Below are 20,513 nucleotides of genomic sequence, written 5' to 3' on the forward strand. Positions count from 1 at the left end.
TTTTTTTGGTGAAATATTGTTTTTTGGCCATCTTTTTTGGTTGAAATATTAAACTTGGTTATTTAACCATTGAATATAAAATAACTAATCACGCGCGCAACATAGTTTGGATGATCACTGGTCAATTGAAACATGAACTCAATAGTGCCGAAAATTGAGATGAACGAATGAACAAGCAAACAAATTAAAATTAGCAAAAACATATGAAAATGCTTGTGTATGGTAAAAGTATATCATCAGGATTCATGTTTCATATACAACCCGTCCATCTATTCATGCCGTGAAAAATCACACCCAAAATTGAGCAAATTAAAATATATAGATATTTACGGTTAATCGACCCCTCCTATATATGTTTATATAAATATATATATATATATATATATATATATATCCACTAAGATGCTCACCAAGTATCTTTTTTTTTTTTTTGGACCAGGCCAAGTATCCTAAATTTTGGAAGTGGATCTCAAACACATTTCCTAGCCTTATTACTGTTAACGTAACGATAGTAATTGCCATTACTGTAGGCTGAGATTAAGTTATATTTATATCCCTTGTTATTATTTCTCTTTAGAACATAATCAAGCCCCTTGTTCCACCACCGTCTTCTCCTATTGATCACGTGACTGCTCACATGCGACCTCCCCTTCTTGATCGTTAGCCCCCGAACGTCGGGTGGCCGGTAGGTTCGGAACAACGGCCAATTGATCCCGCCAAAAAACGCGTGTCGTTTTATATCCGTCGCTCCCCTGGCGCATCCTAGCCTTCTCCTTGGGTCCTTCACTAACAATTTCTCTATCAGATCCCTCGCTTCCGCCATGCCCTCTTCCTCTACTTCCGCTACTTGGAAGCTCACGTTTCGACTTGATGCTATATTACGCAGGGTGCTCTCTTTGCTCCATCCTTTAAACGGCGTCGTCCCGTGCAACAACTCGTAAATGAACACCCCAAACGCCCACCACTCCACGCCGTTGCTCCGGCGATCTAGCCCTGGCTCCACTAAAACAGTTGCACGCGCGCTTCTTCCTCCTCGTTGGCTCTGCTCGACGCTGGAATGCGGGGACCACGTCGGCCTTGAAGCACAAATCGAAGTCGGAGAGCATGACGTGGCCGTCTTCCCGCAATAGAACGTTCTCTGGTTTCAGATCCCTATACACGATGCCAAGCGCATGCAAATATTCCAAGGCTACCAGGACCTCCGCAACGAAGAACCGAACAGCCTGGACAGGTACCCGGTTTCCGGGCTGTTTTTGTAGGAGAGAGTGCAGGTCGCCGCCGGGGCAGTAATCTATCAACAGACACGTGTAATGAGAGACCTCCATTTGGCGTAGAGCGTATGAAGAAAAGGATGGTCCACCATGGACAGGATCTCACCCTCCATTTGCACATGAGAGAGCTTCCGGCTGCTTAGCAAGTCCTTATCGACAACCTTGAGAGCGAAGTTTGCGTGATCATAGTCACGAAGACGGCAGAGGAATACTCGCCAGAGATTCCCGGTGCCGAGATGGCGGAGGAGCTTGAGGTGGTGGAGGTGAAGGGCGCCGTCTGACGAGAGAGTGGCGGCAGCTTTGATGGCGGACCAATGAGGATCGGAGGCCCGATGCGGTCGGAGGAATAGTGTAGAAGAGGAAGTGCCGGCGGTAGCGGAATCAGTGGACAGACGTTCGTTGAAGCTGAGAGTCAAGCTGCTGCAAGCCAAGCTTGTGCGAGCACTGGAGGAAGCAAAGGTCCGGTCAGTGCCGACGGAGGTGGTGCTGGTGAAGCTGAGATCGAGATCTGTATCAGGAGGGAAAAAGGTATATTCCTCCATGGCTAACACTTCTAATGGTGAAAGCCAATGGAGGGGGCTGGTTCGCATATATAAAGAGGATGACATTAATTAAAGAGAATAATAAATAATCACAAAACGAAATAAAATAAACTGAATACATCGGGTTGGCCCAAATACAAAGACAGTGACACATGAAGGTGTTAGGTTGACCAAATTGAGGTTTTTGCATGTTAAAATAAATGGCAAAGAGATAGAAAGAGAAGGAATCCGAGTAATATGTAAACGAGTATGGGTGCATTGGGGAATGGTACGTATAATAATAATAAAAGAATAAGACTAGAAGAGGTTAAGTTGGATGTGTTTTGTCCTGAAATGACAGAGTGATCCACCTAGGTAAGCCCTATCTGGTTGTGTACCCTTCAAGTTTGTTAAGACAAGCTAATTTTCTCTTATGGGCGGCTAAGTTCGATTAATTATATTACATTCGATATAAAAATTAATTCACTAATTTAAATAGATTAAAAAAAATAATTAAATTAATTATTTGTAATAAATAAGTGTTGTTTTTCCTAAACTATTTTTGCTAATTAATTGTATCGGCTAAAACTACCATTACTACAATGACTACTTTGGAAAAAAATAAATAAATAGAAAAGATAGAGTAGGTTGAGATCTTATATTTAGGATCAAATTAAAAAATTAAACTAGCTCTTATATCAAAAATCAGAGACAGTACTCATTAGTAATTCATTTCTTAAAGTAAATATATATATTTTGCATGGTTTTGATGACTTTGTTGCTCATGTAGCAGCTAGATACAGTCCACTTCGAAAACCACAATGAAAGCAGAAAACATGGAGGGTGTTTCGTTCCTAATATATCGCCGATTGATGTTTATTTATACGTACAAGTTACAGTGAAGAAGTGAAGTGGGCATCATGTTGAGCTGCAGGAGGACGTGGATTTCACTTTTGGGTAGCAGAATTTATTTATCAGAAAATAGTACTTTCCTTCTTCACACTTCATCATATCATATCATGTGTGTCACTTTGATTAGCTCTTTTTTTTTTGAGTTTTCTTTTCTTTGTGTCTTAGTTCGTTTCATCATCTTTTTGTGTTTTGGGACGACGCCCATTCGTATAGGTTCACATCAGTGTCATTCAATGAATTGAATTACTATAATTGAAGGTTCGAATATGACTCCACAGTAAGTTGTCAGAACAAACAAACAAATCTTCAAAACATTTGTTTGATCGAGCGGAAAGGAAAAAGAAAATCTTATTTTTCTCTGGCCGACAAAGCAAGTTTCTTCTTAGAGATCGTAATATTGCTCTTCTGTAGAATTGGGATGTCTTATAGAGGGATTGATGTTGTAGTTGGTTAACAAAGTATGAGCACTCCAATTGATTGTTTGTGCTCATTGCCTTTAATAATTAGTTGGAAAAAAATTCATTCTTCTACTCCAATTTGCATATTGTTCAAACTTGGATCGATATTCAACGATATAAGAGAAAAAATATCATCAAATTTATTGTGATTCTATCGTTTAATTAAATAGACTAACAAATCCCACCACCGCAGAAACAATGCTCACTATCTTTTGTTTTGATGAACCATCACTAGACCAGCTTGGAGTATGAGATGGATGACAATAATATGAACCTACTCGACACAACCCATTGTTTCCAGCAAAATTTGTAAAATTCATCTTACGAAATGCCGGTGTGTCTGGAATGACCCCTACCAGTTTATTGTTGGAAACATTGCATACTAAGAGACCGGGAAGGTCACCAATTGATGTAGGAATTTCACCAACAAGCAGATTGTCATTTAAATAAAGACTTTCCAACATTTGCAAGCTCCCAAGGCTGTCAGGAATTGTACTAGAAAGTTTGTTATAACTCAGGTTAAGAGCAATCTGAAGAGCAGCTAATTGTCCTAAATGAAAAGGAATGCTCCCAAAAAATAAGTTACCCCCGAGTTCCAAATCTGTAAGACGTGAAAGGTCCCCTAAAGCACTCGGTATTGTTCCAGAGAGTCTATTATCTGAAAGTTTCAACAGCTCCAGATTCACCAGCTTGCCAATATCATCTGGAAGATCACCAGTGAACTCATTTCTACTCAGATCAAGCCTCTGGAGTTTTATGCAGTTTCCCAACTCATGAGGTATACTTCCACTGAGAAAATTAGAGGAAATGTTGAATGAGACAAGCTGTGTTAAATTCCCAATCTCAGGAGGAAGATAGCCTACAAAATAATTATATGATAAGAGCAGCCTCTTTAAATTCTTGAGTCGACCTATCCCATGGTCTATTAGTTCTGAGAACCGGTTCTCCTGAAGTTCGAGGGCAGAAAGATTATGAAGTTCATGTAATTCAAGAGGGAAGCTTCCTGTCAGTTGGTTGTCTCCCAGCATTAGCTGCACAAGAGGCTTGCACATTTTCAGGTCATGAGGAATATTGCCAAGCAACTTATTTGACCCAAGACTGAGGAACTGCAATTTCTGATTGCGGCAAAGATGGGGAGGTATCATACCAATAAAATAGTTCATCGATATATCAAGAACTGTAAGGTCGCTATTAGATCCAAGATAAGGAGGAATTTTACCCTGAAGTTGATTATCAAACAACTGCAAATCCACCATGTATGTAAGATTTTGAAACACTAGCGGAATTGTACCTGATAAGTTATTTATGGACAGGTCTAACTTCTTTAAGAGCTTTAACTTCCCAAGCTCTTGAGGTATCTCTCCCTGCAGAAGGTTTTCATATAGATGAAGCAATGTAAGACCAGAGATCTGACCCAACTCTTTGGGAATATTTCCACTTAAACTATTTTCAGACAGATCTATCTCAATAGCATTTGTGCAGTTCCCTAGCTCCACCGGAATGGAGCCATTCAAGCGGTTAGTGTATATGTACAACCTTTGTAAATTTGATAACTTTCCAAGCTCCTTGGGGAGGGCTCCACCAAATGAATTATGATGCAAAGCAAGCGATTGCAAGCTACTAAGATTTCCAATCTCAAGAGGAATCTCACCAGATAAAAAGTTTTGCCATAGATTTAACTCAGTAAGGTTCTGAAGCTTCTGAAGCTCCCTTGGAATGGACCCTTCTAGCTGATTCTGTGAGAATCCTAATATCTGCAAGCTCTCACACTGGCTTATTTCCGCAGGTATTGGACCTGAGATGCTGTTAACACCTGCCCTGATGATTTTAAGCTGCTTCAACCTACTGATTGATGTGGGAATTCTCCCGGTTATTAAGTTGTTGCTATAAATAACTAGCTCTTCAAGTGAAGTTAAATTCCCAATCTCTTCAGGCACTTCACCATGCATGAAATTTTCACAGACATAAAGCTTTCTTAGTGTGGTGATTTCGCTGAAAGGAATCAGAAGTTCCCCATGGAACCTATTTGTGCAAAGGTCTAATATCTCTAAACTACGACAGTTAACAAAATCCACAGGAATAGGACCAGAAATGAAATTTTTCGACAGATTCAACTCAACTAGCCGTGGAAGGTTACAGATGGTGGGAGATAAAGCACCAGACAGATTAAGCTGATGAAGATTTACGGAAGTTACCATTGAATCATCACAATGCACACCTTTCCAATTGCAAGGGGTAAAATCAGAAGCATTCCAGTTGTGAAGATAATTTCGTGTGTCAGCAAGAGAAGCTTTGAACCGCAAAAGATTTGAACCATCTTCATTAATCGAACTTACAAGGAAGATGCCAAAACAATATATTAGCATCAAGCAAAACCGTTTTTTGAGGTTGCAAGCTGGCCATATTGCCATTTCGCCCAGAAAAGTCAAGTTGTTAAAGCAATTCAGCAACTTTACGATCGGAAAGCATATATAAAATGGAAGAATCGCGGTGCAGAAATCTTTTACAGAAGCAGAAGTGTGAACATGAGAAAGTTCAAGGTTTAAGACAAAGCGGAAGATGAAGAAGAAAGCAGAAAATACCGTAATGTGAACGGAACCAAAATCTCGTTGAGACTTAACCAAATTTCAAGTCCACAGAAAAACAGACAAACCCACGGAAGCAATCAATAGGAATCGCAGGGATATGGGAGAGAGACAGAGAGTGACAGAGACATAACCATTGATAGATGAGGAGCATGAAAGTGGAGCTGAACCGCTCGAGTCACGTTGTGGAAGGGATTGAAATGCTGGGTCAACGCGGGATGATCACTTTACAGTGAAGTGATGAGACGAAACCAACTGCTGTGTTCTGTTGGATTTCTTCTTTCTTCTCTTTTTGCTTCGTGTTCTGGCCATCCTCCACCAGGAGTAGTTATCTTCTCCAACTGTTACTATCATTTGCATTTGAAAGATTGATGAGTTGACGGGTTTAAACAATAAACGGTGCAGATTGAGAGGAGGAAGACGTGGAAAATTCTAGGATCCCAATCCCCGCCATTGTTGTTGCTGGGCCTGCCAATATGGAAATTCTAGTGGGAATTTTTCGCGCTGTTCCTTGTGAAGTCACGAGAGTAATGATTTCCCCTCCTGCTCCCAGTCTGTGGCGTGGTGCCACTTCATTCATTTTTCCTAACTTTTTAACGTGCACATAGCTTTCCGCAAAAACATTTTCCATATTTATTAATTTTTTTAAAATATTAATACTCTCTCAGTCATAATTAAATAAAAAAAAATAAGAATATTAAAAAAGATGATTATGGTATTTTAAAACAAACACGTCGTATTTCTTATAATTAACTAACTTATATAACTTTCTTCATATAATCAAATGAATTAAATAGATCTTATATTAAAAACTGAAAGGGTATTAAGTTTCCGAGGTAATATAATTTATAACTAACCAAATTACCTAAACCAGAATGTTCATTAAAATTAATTTAAAACAATAAACATAATAAGAGATGTAATTTCTCAGTTTTGATCATTTTGACAGTGACTCCATATTAGATTAAAGATCAGAGGCGGTAATTTATAATTTATTATCCAGTTTATAAGTTGTGATACTATTACCTCCGGTCCTTAATATAAAACCATGTTTGACTTTTATTTTGATTCTAAATATAAGACCCCAATCCACTTTGTCTCTCATATTTATTTATTTATTTTTCAAAGTAGTCATTCTAACAATGATAGTTCTAGTCAATACACTTGATTAGCAAGGATATTTTAGGAAAGACAGCACCTATATAGGACAAATAACTATCTCAACTTACTTTTTTAATCTCCTCAAATTAGTCAACTGGCTCTTATAATTAGGATCAGAGGTAGTATTTCTTAAGAATTTAAGATGAGTTGTTAAAACACTTTATATTTCAAGGACTGATTGTCCAGGCCAAAAAAAAAAAAACCAGAGATTGATTGTGCCTTCTAAGTTACATTTTCTCTAGGAATTCAATTTTCGTTTCTTGTCAATGCAGAAAATGAATGAAAAAGAGAAAAGAAATTCTTAAAATGCGCCTTACCTTATTCCATGGCCTACTAAAATTTGGATAAAACCTCTGGAATATGCCAATCAATTAGTATGCTTATTTCCTTAGACAAAGTCTTAAAAATCAATATTATTTTAATGTGTTAGAAGAATTTTGCATCAGATCTAACTCGCTCCAAATTAGATAGTATTTAAAAAAAAATCTTAAATTGCGTGCACCAACTAAATTGTTTAAGATCAAAAGTTAGGCATTATGTTAGTCTCCTAATTCTAATAATGGCATTTCCATTTGTACCCAAACTAGATGTGGTCCACTTTGTGCCTAACACTATATATATAAACTTCAACCCCTCACTGGGTGTTTAGCATTTGTTTTTCATAAAGTTGGGTTGCTTTTGTCATATCAAAATTGACTTCATGTTCTATTTTATTATTGGTGTGCAACGTTTATATAGTCTCATCCATTATTTCATTGATTTTTTTAAGTATTGGTTTTAAAACTAAGTTAGCCTTTCTAGTGTCTTTTTTGACCCGCCCCACTTCTAAGTTTGTGCAATCAAGATCTACCTAGATTCCATTATTGTTGAATTTTATGATATTATGCAATGCTTAATCATATAATTTAATTAACCAGGGTGGCAAACGTATAACATGACAAAAAAATATGATTATGTAGTTTAATAATAATTATATCATGCTCTTCCGATTCTTAATATAAGACTTATTTAACTAATTTAATTAGATTAAAGAAGTTAAGTAAGTTAATTAATTATAAGAAATATGACATTTTTTTCCCCTAAAATGTCATAATTATCTTCCTTAACATCTACTCTCCCTCTTCTACTTGATTATGGTTGAGGGAGTATTTATACGGGTAATTTAAGAAAAATTAATAAATATGATAAATAAGTCTTATACTTAGAACTAAAATCAACTTAACAATTAAATCCAATATTAAAGACCGGAAAAGTATGATATAAACATCTCACTTGATTGAAATTTAGCAACATCACTTGAAATTAAAAATTTATTGTATCTTAGTCTGATGTTATATTTCTTATTCTCCTTTAAAAGAAATCCATGATTTTTGAATAAGAATATGAATTGAGTTAATAAGAAATATCCTCATAAAAAGTTAAAATTTGACCGTATTGTAGACTAAGTTTTAGTTTTAAGAGTGAATAGTGATAGCGTTTACGTTACTAACTAAATTTCATCATAGTTCTACATTAAGGAGTTCAAAATAATCTCACTTAGAGACTTTAATTAAGGGGGTGTTTGGCTTTTTTGCCAAACACCCCTTTTTTTTTTAAAACCAAGGTTTGTGGCAAAACCTTGGTTTTGGCCAACAAAACCTTGGTTTGGGATAAGCTTGCAAGGGTAGCTTCTGGGGCGAATTATTGGCTCCAACGATACATTAGCTCACGGTTGCAGAGGTCCGTTTAGCTCACATTAGCTCACGGTTTGGCCATTCAACCCGGAACACCTCTTCTCTCCCATTCATCGCCGTCGCCAGAAGGGGCCGTAGTGAGCGAAGGCCATGTCGGTGTGGTCGTAGGTGAGGTAGCTGATGGCTATGGTGGCTGGTCGGTTGGAGAAGATGTTGTTGTGGACCTAAAGAACTTGGCGAGCGGCGTCGGGGTCAGAGATGGCGACCATGCGAAGGAAGCCCATTGAGGTGGAAAACGCTGCGATTGGGAGGCGAGCTTGGCTAGGCATCTGTGGGTGAGCTGGTCCATCATCAGCATGTTGCCGATGATGGGGAGGCCTTTGGCCCAGGCGGGAAGGGCGAGCACCAGCGAGATCGAGCGAGGAGGCCAAGGAGTAAGAGGAGCGGGATGATGAACAAGAGCGCCAATGGCAGGGGCTGGTGCAGAGAATCCATTCGTACGGGTTTTGAGGTGCTGCAACTAGGAGTGTTGCTGAGGCGAGGGAATATAATGTGCCTTTATATAAACCCCAACGCAGCTATATAGGAGTTCCGGTGAAAAAAAAAACGCAGCTATATAGGAGTATTTCATTTTTCTTTTTGAAATTATTAATTGATTGATTCGCTGATGGATCCTTGTAGATAATGGAATACAATTTTATTAAAGCATGTGATCGTATAATTAAGGTGAATATAATACTATATGTTAGTTGATATAATTAACCGACGAATTGTGATATGAACATGATATATAAATTAAAATGAAAAGGGATTTCATCTTTAAAACCTTTAAGAAATAATAATATTTTCTTTGGCAAAATAAATCATTTTTCTAAAAACATATTTATTTATAGGATTAATATATATACACACTAATTTTTTATTATTTATATTATTTATATCTTATTTATTATGTTGCCAAAATATATATTATTAATAAATTTATTACTTAAAATAAACATATATTATGAAATATATCTTATATGTAATTATCATTTAAACTTATGTCCTTTTTAGTAAATTTCACATACCAAAAAGCACTTCTGACATTAATTATCCAAACACTCTCACTTTATCAGAATCACTTTTTTAGAAAATCTATTCTTTCAGAATCTATTCTCTCCAGAATCTATTCTCCATAAGCTATTCTGCAAACCATGGTTTTGCCTCATCCAAACACCCCCTAAGTCTAAATACATTGTTAAATATTCAATTAGATCTCTTTATGTCAAATTATGGGCTTTTACAATTGGTCAAGCAGTAATTGGGCTTACACCCAGCCCATTAACCCCTTTAAGCCCAGACCTGTTCTGCTATTTGAAAGCATATTTCTTCGTGTATAAGCATTAACTTCCAGTTCAAAATTCTACTGGTTGAGGAATTCACGTTTAGTACCCGATAGTATCTTAAATAGGATAGTCTCTAATAAAAAATACATACACATAGCCCAAAAAAAAACCTTAACAGGTGCGGATGGGAGATAATAGAACAGAGTAAGTAATATACGCAATGAATCTCTGCAAAAGAAAAGAAGAAAATTAATGAATGAAAAAAAAAAAGAACTGACTTATTTTATACGTATGTAATTGAGATTTGAGAGAATAATACAACACTAATCGAAACATTTCTCATTTTTCATGACCTACAAATAAATAAACTATACTTTGCAATCTCTCATAACTAATAAAACAAACATGTGATATTTCATTCTTGTTTTTCAAGCTATACAAGGTAGGCAAATGAAAGTGTTGATATATATCACTAGACAAAAAATGCTCAGGTGTTTGTTTCTTTTGAGTGAGAATTTGAGTTCGAGTTTTATACTTGGAAAAAAAAAAGTTATTAGGAGAATTTAACACTTGCGTGGTACTTTTTTGTTTTTAAAAACATTTGTGGGGCCGATATAATTTTCAAAAACTAATTAATAAGTGTTATTGAAAAAATAATAATAATGGTAAATACATAAAAATATACTCCCAGCCTAACTAGAATCCAAATAAGCACAAAGATTAGGAAGCTTAAGATTATCTCCTGTAAAATTGTGAGAAGTCATGGTATTAGTAGTTGGGTAGAGGAGGAAGGATTATTTATTAGGAAAAAATTCACAAAAAGAAGATTAAATTTATTAAATTTTAACGGGTTTTGGTAATGCTAAACTTGCAAACAACAACACAGTTTTTGTAAAAATTCTTTACTTAGAATTTAGTAAATTTAAACTTTTTTTTATAGGATTCTCCTGACTATTATCTCCTAATTGGTTAGTGTGCAACGAGGAGGCAAGTTGGCTTAGCACTGCGGGATCAAACATGTCAAGCATAACGAATTGGTAATATTTAATGAATTTTATATGCACTATCATTGCAAGAAATAAATAACCTAAAAGCAACAATCACTTTTGGGTTTAGTGGCTTTAAACTTTGTCATTTTATGGGGAGATCATAGGTTCAAAAATGCTTTTACTGTATATGTGAGCGTATTATTTGGGCATTAAAATTTGCGTGTGATTTTTCATTTGACCACACTATGAAAAGACTTAAAAGTATCAGCAAACCCGAATATTTCACAATAAGCACTTCTTCTCCATTCTTTTTCCCCGGTTTTTTTCCCCTTTAAATATGAGAGTATGAGTTCAAACAGATGTGTAAATTATGAAAAACAAAATCCAGATATTAACTATATGGCAGATATTTATTTAAAATTTTTTGTTGAAATATTTGTTCTGCCATCTCTTTTGGTTGAAATATTAAACTCGCTTATTTAACCATTGAATATAAAATAACTGATCATGCGCGCAACATATTTTGGATGAGAATCACTGATCAATAGAGACGTGAACTCAATAGTGCAGAAAATTGAGATAAACGAACAAACAAACAAATTGAAATTAGCAAAAACATATGAAAATGCTTATGTATGGTAAAAGTATATCATCAGGATTCATATTTCATATACAACCAGTCCATCTATTCATCATGCCGTGAAAAATCACACCCAAAATTGAGCAAATTAAAATATATATATATATATATATATATTTACGGCCAATCGATCTCTCCTATGTTTATATATATTCACTAATAAGATGCTCATCAACTATCTTTTTTTTTTTTTTTTTTACCAGTAAGCGAATCTCAAACACATTTCCTAGCCTTATTACCATTAACGTAACGATAGTAATTACCATTACTATAGTTTGAGATTAAGTTATATCCCTTATTATTTCTCTTTAGAATATAATCAAGCCCCTTCCACCACCACCGTATTCTCCTATGGCTCACGTGACTGTTCACATGCGACCTCCCCTTCTTGATCGTTAGCCCCCGAACCTCGGGTGGCCGGTAGGTTCGGATCAACGGCCATTTGATCCCGCCAAAAAACGCGTGTCGTTTTATATCCGTCGCTCCTCTGCCGCATCCTAGCCTTCTCCTTGGTTCCTTCACTAGCAGTTTCTCTATCAGATCCCTCGCTTCCGCCATGCCCTCTTCCTCTACTTCCGCCACGTGGAAGCTCACGTTTCGACTTGATGCTATATTACGCAGGGTGCTCTCTTTGCTCCATCCTTTAAACGGCGTCGTCCCGTACAACAGCTCGTAAATGAACACCCCAAACGCCCACCAGTCCACACCGTTGCCATGGCCGTTGCCGGAGACCAACTCCGGCGCTAAGTACTCGTGCGTCCCAACGCATGACCTCGAGTAAGCCCCGTTTGGCTCCGCCACGAACTCCGCTTCCACCAGCTGCGCCGGCGATCTAGCTCTGGCGCCACTGAAACAGTTGCACGCGCGCTTCTTCCTCCTCGTTGGCTCTGCCCGACACCGGAATGTGGGGGCCACGTCGGCCTTGAAGCACAAATCGAAGTCGGACAGCATGACGTGGCCGTCTTCCCGCAATAGAACGTTCTCTGGTTTCAGATCCCTATACACGATGCCAAGCGCATGCAAATATTCCAACGCTACCAGGACCTCCGCCGCGAAGAACCGAACAGCCTGGAGCGGTAGCCGGTTTCCCGGCTGTTTTCGTAGGAGAGAGTGGAGGTCGCCCCCGGGGCAGTAATCTATCAACAGACACGTGTAATGAGAGACCTCCAATTTAGCGTAGAGCGTAGGAAGAAAAGGATGGTCCAGCATGGACAGGATCTCACCCTCCATTTGTACATGAGAGAGCTTCCTGCTGCTTAGTAAGTCCTTATCGACAACCTTGAGAGCGAAGTTTGCGTGATCATAGTCACGAAGACGGCAGAGGAATACTCGCCCGAGATTCCCGGTGCCGAGATGGCGGAGGAGCTTGAGGTGGTGGAGGTGAAGGGCACCGTCTGACGAGAGAGTGGTGGCAGCTTTGATCGCAGACCAATGAGGATCGGAGGCCCGATGCGGTCGGAGGAATAGTGTAGAAGAGGAAGTCCCGGCGGTAGCGGAAGCAGTGGACAGACGTTCATTGAAGCTGAGAGTCAAGCTGCTGCGAGCCAAGCTCGTGCGAGCACTGGATGAAGCAAAGGTCCGGTCAGTGCCGGCGGAGGTGGTGCTGGTAAAGCTGAGATCGAGATCTGTATCGGGAGGGTAAAAGGTATACTCTTCCATGGCTAACACTTCTAATGGTGAAAGCCAATGGACTGGCTGGTTCGTATATATAAAGAGAAGGAAATTAACTAAAGAGAATAATAATATAATCACAAAACGAAATAAAATAAACTGAATACATCGGTTGACCCAAATACAAAGACAGTGACAGATGAAGGTGTTAGGTTGACCAAACTGAGGTTTTGCGTGTTAAAATAAATGACAAGGAGATAGAAGGAGAAGGAATCCGAGTAGTATGCAAACGAGTATGGGTGCATCGGGGAATGGTACGTATAATAATAATAAAAGAATAAGACTAGAAGAGGGTAAGTTGGATGTATTAGTATTTAATAGGTATGGCTTTATATCTACGTCTTTTGTCCTGAAATGACAGAGTGATCCACCTAGGTAAGCCCTATCTGATTGTGTACTATTCAAGTTTGTTAAGACAACCTAATTTTCTCTTCTGGGCGGCTCAGTTCGATTAATTATATTACATTTGATCGTTAATATAAAAATTAATTAACTAATTTAAATATATTAAAAAAATATTTTAATTAATTATTTGTAATAAATAAGTATTGTCTTTCGTAAACTATCATTACTGATCAAGTGTATTGGCTATATACAATAACTGTTTTGGAAAAAAATAGATAAATATGAGAGACAAAGTGGATTTAAGTATTATATTTAGGATCAAAATAAAAATTAAACGAGATCTTATATTAAGCATCGGAAGTAATATATTTTTTTGCATGGTTTTGATGACTTCAGTGCTCATATAGCAGCTAGATACAGTCCACTTCGAAAACCATAATGAAAGCAGAAAACATGGATGGTGTTTCGTTCCTAATATATCGCCGATTGATGGTGTTTATATATATAAATTGCAGTGAAGAAGTGAAGTGGGTATCATGTTGAGCCGCAGGAGGACGTGGATTTCACTTTTGGTTAGCAGAATTTATTTATCATAAAATAGTGCTTTCCTTCTTCACACTTCATCATATCATATCATGTGTGTCACTTTAATTGGTTCTCTTCTTTTTTTTTTGATTTTCTTTTCTCTGTGTCTTAGTTCATTTCATTATCTTTTTGTGTTTTGGGACGACGCCCATTCATATAGGTTCACATCAGTGTCATTCAATGAATTGAATTACTATAATTGAAGGTTCGAATATGACTCCACAGTAAGTTGTCAGAACAAACAAACAAATCTCCAAAATATTTGTTTGATCGAGCCAAAAGGGGGAAAAAAAATCTTCTTATTTTTTTCTGGCCGACAAAGCAAGTTTCTTCTTCTTAGATGATCGTGATATTGCTCTTTTGTAAAATTGGGAAGTCTTATAAAGGGATTGATTTTGTAGTTGGTGAAGAAAGTATGAGCACTCCAATTGATTATTTGTGCTCATTACCTTTAATAATTATTAGTTGGAAAAATTCATTCTTCTACTCCAACTTGCACACTTCAAACTTGGATCGATATTCAACGATATAAGAGAAAAAATATCATCAAATCAAATTTATTGTGATTCTAACGTTTAATTAAATGGACTAACAAGGTGATCGTGACATAATTTTTTAACCAAAAATTAAATTCCAACTTTTTTCGTACGTACTCAAAACCATTTAATATTTCGACAATATCCTAATAAAAATCTTATGATTAGATTTATTGTAATGTGAAAAATCAACACTGAATAGATCTGTACACAGCGCCCACATGATCCCTTTTCCTTTCATTAATTAAACCACCACTTGGTGGAGCTTTGGAAAAACTTCAAAAGACACACACACACGCGCACACACTGGTCATTCGATCGGATAATATACCATGAAATGAAAATCATAAAACTACTCATTTGAGTTTTACTGAATCTAACAATGGTGAATATATTTCTTTTTTATTTTACATGTAACTTATAAACATGCAATAATGATCTATACTAGTATATAACAGTGACATTAGTTCATTGGTTTATGACTATTATTGGTGTATTGAATATTATGTGACTCTATATTAAGGGTTGGTTGAATTAGAGTAATGATTAGAAAAAAAAAAAAGGGATATATGAATATTATTTTAACATTAAGTATTAATCAAATCAAGGGCATTTTTTTTATATGTACTAATGCTTCTGATCTTTAATATAAGAGTTAGTTTAATATCTAAGAATCTAATCCATTATGTCCTCATATTTATCCATTTTTTTAAAGTAGTCCTTGTAGTAGTTTCATATGTTAAATATTTTATCAAATGATAGTTCTAGTTAAAAAATAAGATTAGTAAGGATATTTTAGAAAAGGTAACACATACTCCTCCAGTCTTTAATATAGGACCCAATTATTGAGTTGATTTTGGTCCTAAATATAAGACTCGTTTTTTATATTTATCAATTTTCTCTAAATTACCTTTATGGATACTCCCTCAACTATAATTAAGTAAAAAAGAAAGAGGGGGTATGAACAAAAATGATTATGGTATTTTCAGAAAAACATATCACATTTTTTTATAATTAACTAACTTACCTAATTTTCTTAGTCTAATCAAATTAGTTAAATGGTTCTTATATTAAGGATCGGAGGAGTATTTATTATAAATAATTAACTTAATAAACTTTTTAAATTTATTTAAATTAGATAGATAGTTATATTAAGGAGAAATAATGATATACTATCTCTTATCCTAATTATAAAATTTCATTCATAACCTATAAATAAGATTTTATAATTAAAATAGAAGGTATTATAATAGGGAAAATGACAATAAAATACCACTTGAATTCCAAAAAGACAAATAAGGGACCTGAATAAGCAAAATGACAAAGAAGGCATCAGGTACCAATATGGGATTTTGATTTTGAATTTTACAAAACACATAGTGGGATTTACAACTTTCATAGTGAGAGTTACTACTTCGTCAATGGGTTTTACAACCTGTTTTGAAGGGCCGAGCAAGTTTTGCCTAATTTTACAAACACATAGTGGGATTTACAACTTTTATAATGAGAATTACTACTTGGTCAATGGCTTTTGCAACCTGTTTTGAGGGGTTAGGCAACTTTTCTATAAAAAACAATACAATTCCACGCTGAATTTTACAAAACACATAGTGGGATTTACAACTTTCATAGTGAGAGTTACTACTTTGTCAATGGGTTTTGCAACATGTTTTGACATCAAAAATCAAAATTCCAGATTGGTACCCAGTGCCCTATTTGTCATTTTGCTTATTCAGGTCCCTTATTTGTCTTTTTGGAATTCAAGTGGTATTTTATTGTCATTTTCCCATTATAATATTGTTAAGTAATGAGAAGGTAAGGGGAGAAATAAATGGAAGGGAAAATGACAATAAAATACCACCTGAATTCCAAAAAGACAAATAAGGGACCTGAATAAGCAAAATGACAAATAGGGCACTGGGTACCAATTTGGAATATAGATTTTTGGCCAAAAGACCGAATTGCCCTGATTGTCTCTGAACATTGAGCAGTGTATTCATGCGATAGAGAAAGGGAGAAACTGATTTCCTTCTACGAAACTAAATCCAAGTTCCTGCAATCACCAAAAAGGATTTTTCGAAATCACGTTGCCGTCGTCGTAGGAGTAGATTGCCATCGCTGAATTTGGTTACCATCGCTGAAATACATTGCCCTGTCTGAAATAACTTGTACCCCTGAAATTGTCGTCGTCGAAGAGGTCGCTGAAGTATTTGAATTATTCATGAGTGAGTAGAAGTTGATGGCGGGATTTGGATTATTCATTTTTGTGGCTGTTTCATGGTGAAATAGGAACAGGATTATTGCATTTGAGGGTTCATATTCAGTATTTGGTGAATGATGAAGCAGAAATCAGAAAATAGTCGCAAGCAATTACGTAATGTAATTGCTGTCATATGTTTGCTGGTTTTTGGTAAATCCCATTCCGTGAATGGTAAATCCCATTCCGTGAATGGTAAATTTTAATATACATGTAGTTAATTATGAAACTTAATAGTTCAATGTTTATTGTGATGTACTTCAGGTGCACGTTCACTGAATGATTTATTTATGCTTACAAGTTGCTCTTCCGGTGAAAACAGGTTTACAAAACCCATTGAAGAAGTGGTCACTTTCACTATAAAAGTTGTAAATCCCATTATGTGTTTTGTAAAATTCAGCGTGAAATTTTATTGGTGGTGAAAAGTAAGTTACTCATCCCCCGAAAATATATTGCAAAATCTATTAACAAAGCGGTCAGTTTTATCATAAAAGTAGTAAATCCCAGCATATGTTTTATAAAATTCAACGTGAAATTTTATTGGTTTTTAGAAACAAGTTACCTATCCCTTGAAAACAGGTTACAAACGCCATTTAAGAAGTAGTCATTTTCACTATAAAAGTTGTAAATCTCACTGTGTGTTTTGTAAAATTCAATGTGAAATTTTATTGGTTTTTAGAAACAAGTTGCTCATCCCCTAAAAAGAGGTTGCAAAACCCATTTAAGAAGTGATCATTTTCACTAAGAAAGTTGTAAATCTCACTACATGTTTTGTAAAATTCAACATATAATTTTATTGGTTTTTATAAACAAGTTGCCAATCCCTTGAAAACATGTTGCAAAACCCATTGAAGAAGTGATCATTTTCATTATGAAAGTTGTAAATCTCACTATGTGTTTTGTCAAATTCAGCGTGAAATTTTATTGATTTTTAGAAACAAGTTGCTCATCCCCTGAAAAGAAGTTGCAAAATTCATTTAAGAAGCGGTAATTTTCACTACAAAAGTTGTAAATATTACTCTATGTTTTGTAAAATTCAGCATAGAATTTTATTGGTTTTTAGAAACAAGTTGTCAATCCCTTGAAAACATGTTACAAAACCCATTGAAAAAGTGATCATTTTCACTACGAAAGTTGTAAATCTCACTATGTGTTTTGTCAAATTTAGTATGAAATTTTATTAGTTTTTAGAAACAAGCTGCCCATCTCCTGAAAACAAGTTACAAAACCCATTGAATAAGTGGTCATTTTTACTACGGAAGTTGTAAATCCCACTATACGTTTTGTCAAATTTAGCGTGAAATTTTATTAGTTTTTACAAACAAGTTATTTATCTCCTGAAAACAGGTTGCAAAACCCATTAACAAAGTAGTCACTTTCACTACAAAAGTTGTAAATCACAATATGTATTTTGTAAAATTCATAATTAACTACATGTATAGTAACATTTACCATTCACATAGTGGGATTTACCATTCACGTAGTGGGATTTACCAAAAACCAGCAGGCATATGACAGCAGTTACGTAACGTAATTGCTTGTCATTGTTTTCTGATTTCCACTTCATCTTCCCCGCAGGTTCACTCCCTCTCTCACTACAAATCCTCTTTCCCACAACCAAAACCCACCAAATCAACAATCTCTACAGAATGGTGATGCGAAGGAGTAAGATAATAGCATTTCCAACATTCTTCTTTCCTTCTTCCCGCATTTCATCACCGTCGGTCTTCCTCTCTCCTTTCTCTCACTGCGTCGCTTTCTTCCTCTCTCCTTTCTCTCACTTTCAGACAGGGCATTTTGGTCTTTTGGTCAAAAATCTGAATTCCAGATTGGTACCCAGTCCCCTATATGTCATTTTGCTTATTCAGGTCCCTTATTTGTCTTTTTGGAATTCAGGTGGTATTTTATTGTCATTTTCCCTAAATGGAAAGGGGATGATGGAAAGAGAGAGATGGCCCCATGTGATGGGCCAATAGTTAAACGGTTAAGCGCATAAAAGGCTGGGGCCCACGTGAGAGCCGAATGGGCGTAGCGGGTGCTGTCTGCCACGTGGTCAACATTGGCCCTACATTGTCGCTCACCCTAAATTATTCAGTCTACTTTTTTTTTTTTTTTTTTTTAAATAAGGTGGTTACATACTATTAAAGTATCAACAGAGGAGTATCTAGTATTTAAAATTTTTTTCATTCTTAAAAGTTTTAAAAATTTTATTTCACAACATTTCTGTCATCACTTTGATTCATTGTAAAGTTTGAAAGTTAAACATACTGTCAAACTATATAATTTATAAACTTAATGATAGATAACGGTTAAAATATTTAAACTAAAAAAATAAACTTTCAGTGTATATAAGAGTCAACAAAAACTTTCAGGTATTACGTGCTCATTGATAGATACTTTTAGAATATTTAAACATCCTATACCTTTTTTTTTTACCTACAAAAGAAATGTCCCCTCTTTTCCTTTCCTGTTTGAAATTTCCATTATGGTCTTGATTAAAAAATTATTCTCCCTTGTACAAAAAAAAAAAACTCTCCCTGATCTTACATATGAGACCTTGTTAAAGAATTTAATTTAATCACTAATAAATGACATTATTCACTTTAATTTGTCTATCACATAAAGCATTTTTTAAAACGTATTCCTATTCAGTACACTATCTTTTCAAATTTAAATGAAAGTCAATAGTCCAATAAATAAGAGGGCTATTTCAGGAAAACTACTTATCCGGTTGACACATTACAGGGTATTTGGTTACCTTATAAAAACATTTCTAACAAATTGTTTTCACGCAACTGTAAAATTAATTTTAAAACTATAATTTCGTTTTTATCTAAGTATCTCTACATATAAAAAAAATCCTTATAATTTCTTTTCTCAATCTTTGCAAGTTAAGTAAAATTATCCCATATTTAGGACCCAAAAAATTAAGATTTCACTCAGAGATAAGAATCAAAATATTCTCTCTTGCTCTCGTAATGTGATTGGAGATAGATGATTAGAGAATAAGAAGGCTTAACAGAATTAGAAATTAAATAAACACTTACGCTCATTTCTATACTTTTCAGAGTTTAATTATAAGATTAAGACTGAGTTCTTATCATAATGATGAGTCATAACGTTGTCAATTTCTTTTGGTGTACAAGCCAACCGAAAGTGCACTTGAGTAAAATAATCGTCGTTGCAAGGCGCTGGCCACTGCCGTAGACCAATCACGTGAGACGCACGTGAATTAATTAACTGTCAACCAGTTTAGACCCTGTTTGGGATAATATTCAAAAGTACTAAACATGTTTTACACAAATTAAAATAAAATTCTTCTCACATATTTATTTTGTATTCAGTAAATCATGATTGAAAAGTTACTTGTAAGCTATTCCAAATAGGCTTTTAGTCTATAATAGCCTCTCTATCTGTATATTTGTATTTGCATACACAAGTTTCTACGATCAGTGCTTAGAGGAGTGTGATTAAGCGCATAATTAATTATAAATCATCATAGTATTCTCTGATCCGAAATAAACAATTATGAATTAACTTAACTGAACATGGCACCAATATACAAACACAAATAGTAGTAT

At 35.6% G+C, this 20,513-nt stretch overlaps 2 protein-coding genes and 1 pseudogene across 2 annotated transcripts; all 3 read right to left on the reverse strand.

The window, feature by feature from the left end:
- Positions 1–469: 469 nt before the first annotated feature.
- Positions 470–1,813, reverse strand: LOC114719509 (serine/threonine-protein kinase WAG1-like; annotated as a pseudogene).
- Positions 1,814–3,320: 1,507 nt separating this feature from the next.
- Positions 3,321–5,758, reverse strand: LOC114719518 (leucine-rich repeat receptor-like serine/threonine-protein kinase At1g17230). Its single transcript, XM_028905027.1, has one exon. It carries the CDS (start codon positions 5,571–5,573, stop codon positions 3,321–3,323), a length of 2,253 nt encoding a protein of 750 aa, XP_028760860.1. The 5' UTR covers positions 5,574–5,758.
- A 5,845-nt stretch (positions 5,759–11,603) lies between these two features.
- Positions 11,604–13,197, reverse strand: LOC114719612 (serine/threonine-protein kinase WAG1-like). The gene has a single exon (XM_028905128.1). It carries the CDS (start codon positions 13,195–13,197, stop codon positions 11,752–11,754), a length of 1,446 nt encoding a protein of 481 aa, XP_028760961.1. The 3' UTR covers positions 11,604–11,751.
- Between the last annotated feature and the right edge of the window lie 7,316 nt (positions 13,198–20,513).

Source organism: Neltuma alba, unplaced genomic scaffold (genome assembly GCF_004799145.2).
Source record: "Neltuma alba isolate B1F8T4 unplaced genomic scaffold, ASM479914v2 tig00002178_pilon, whole genome shotgun sequence".
In the NCBI taxonomy this organism is placed as follows: Eukaryota; Viridiplantae; Streptophyta; class Magnoliopsida; order Fabales; family Fabaceae; genus Neltuma; species Neltuma alba.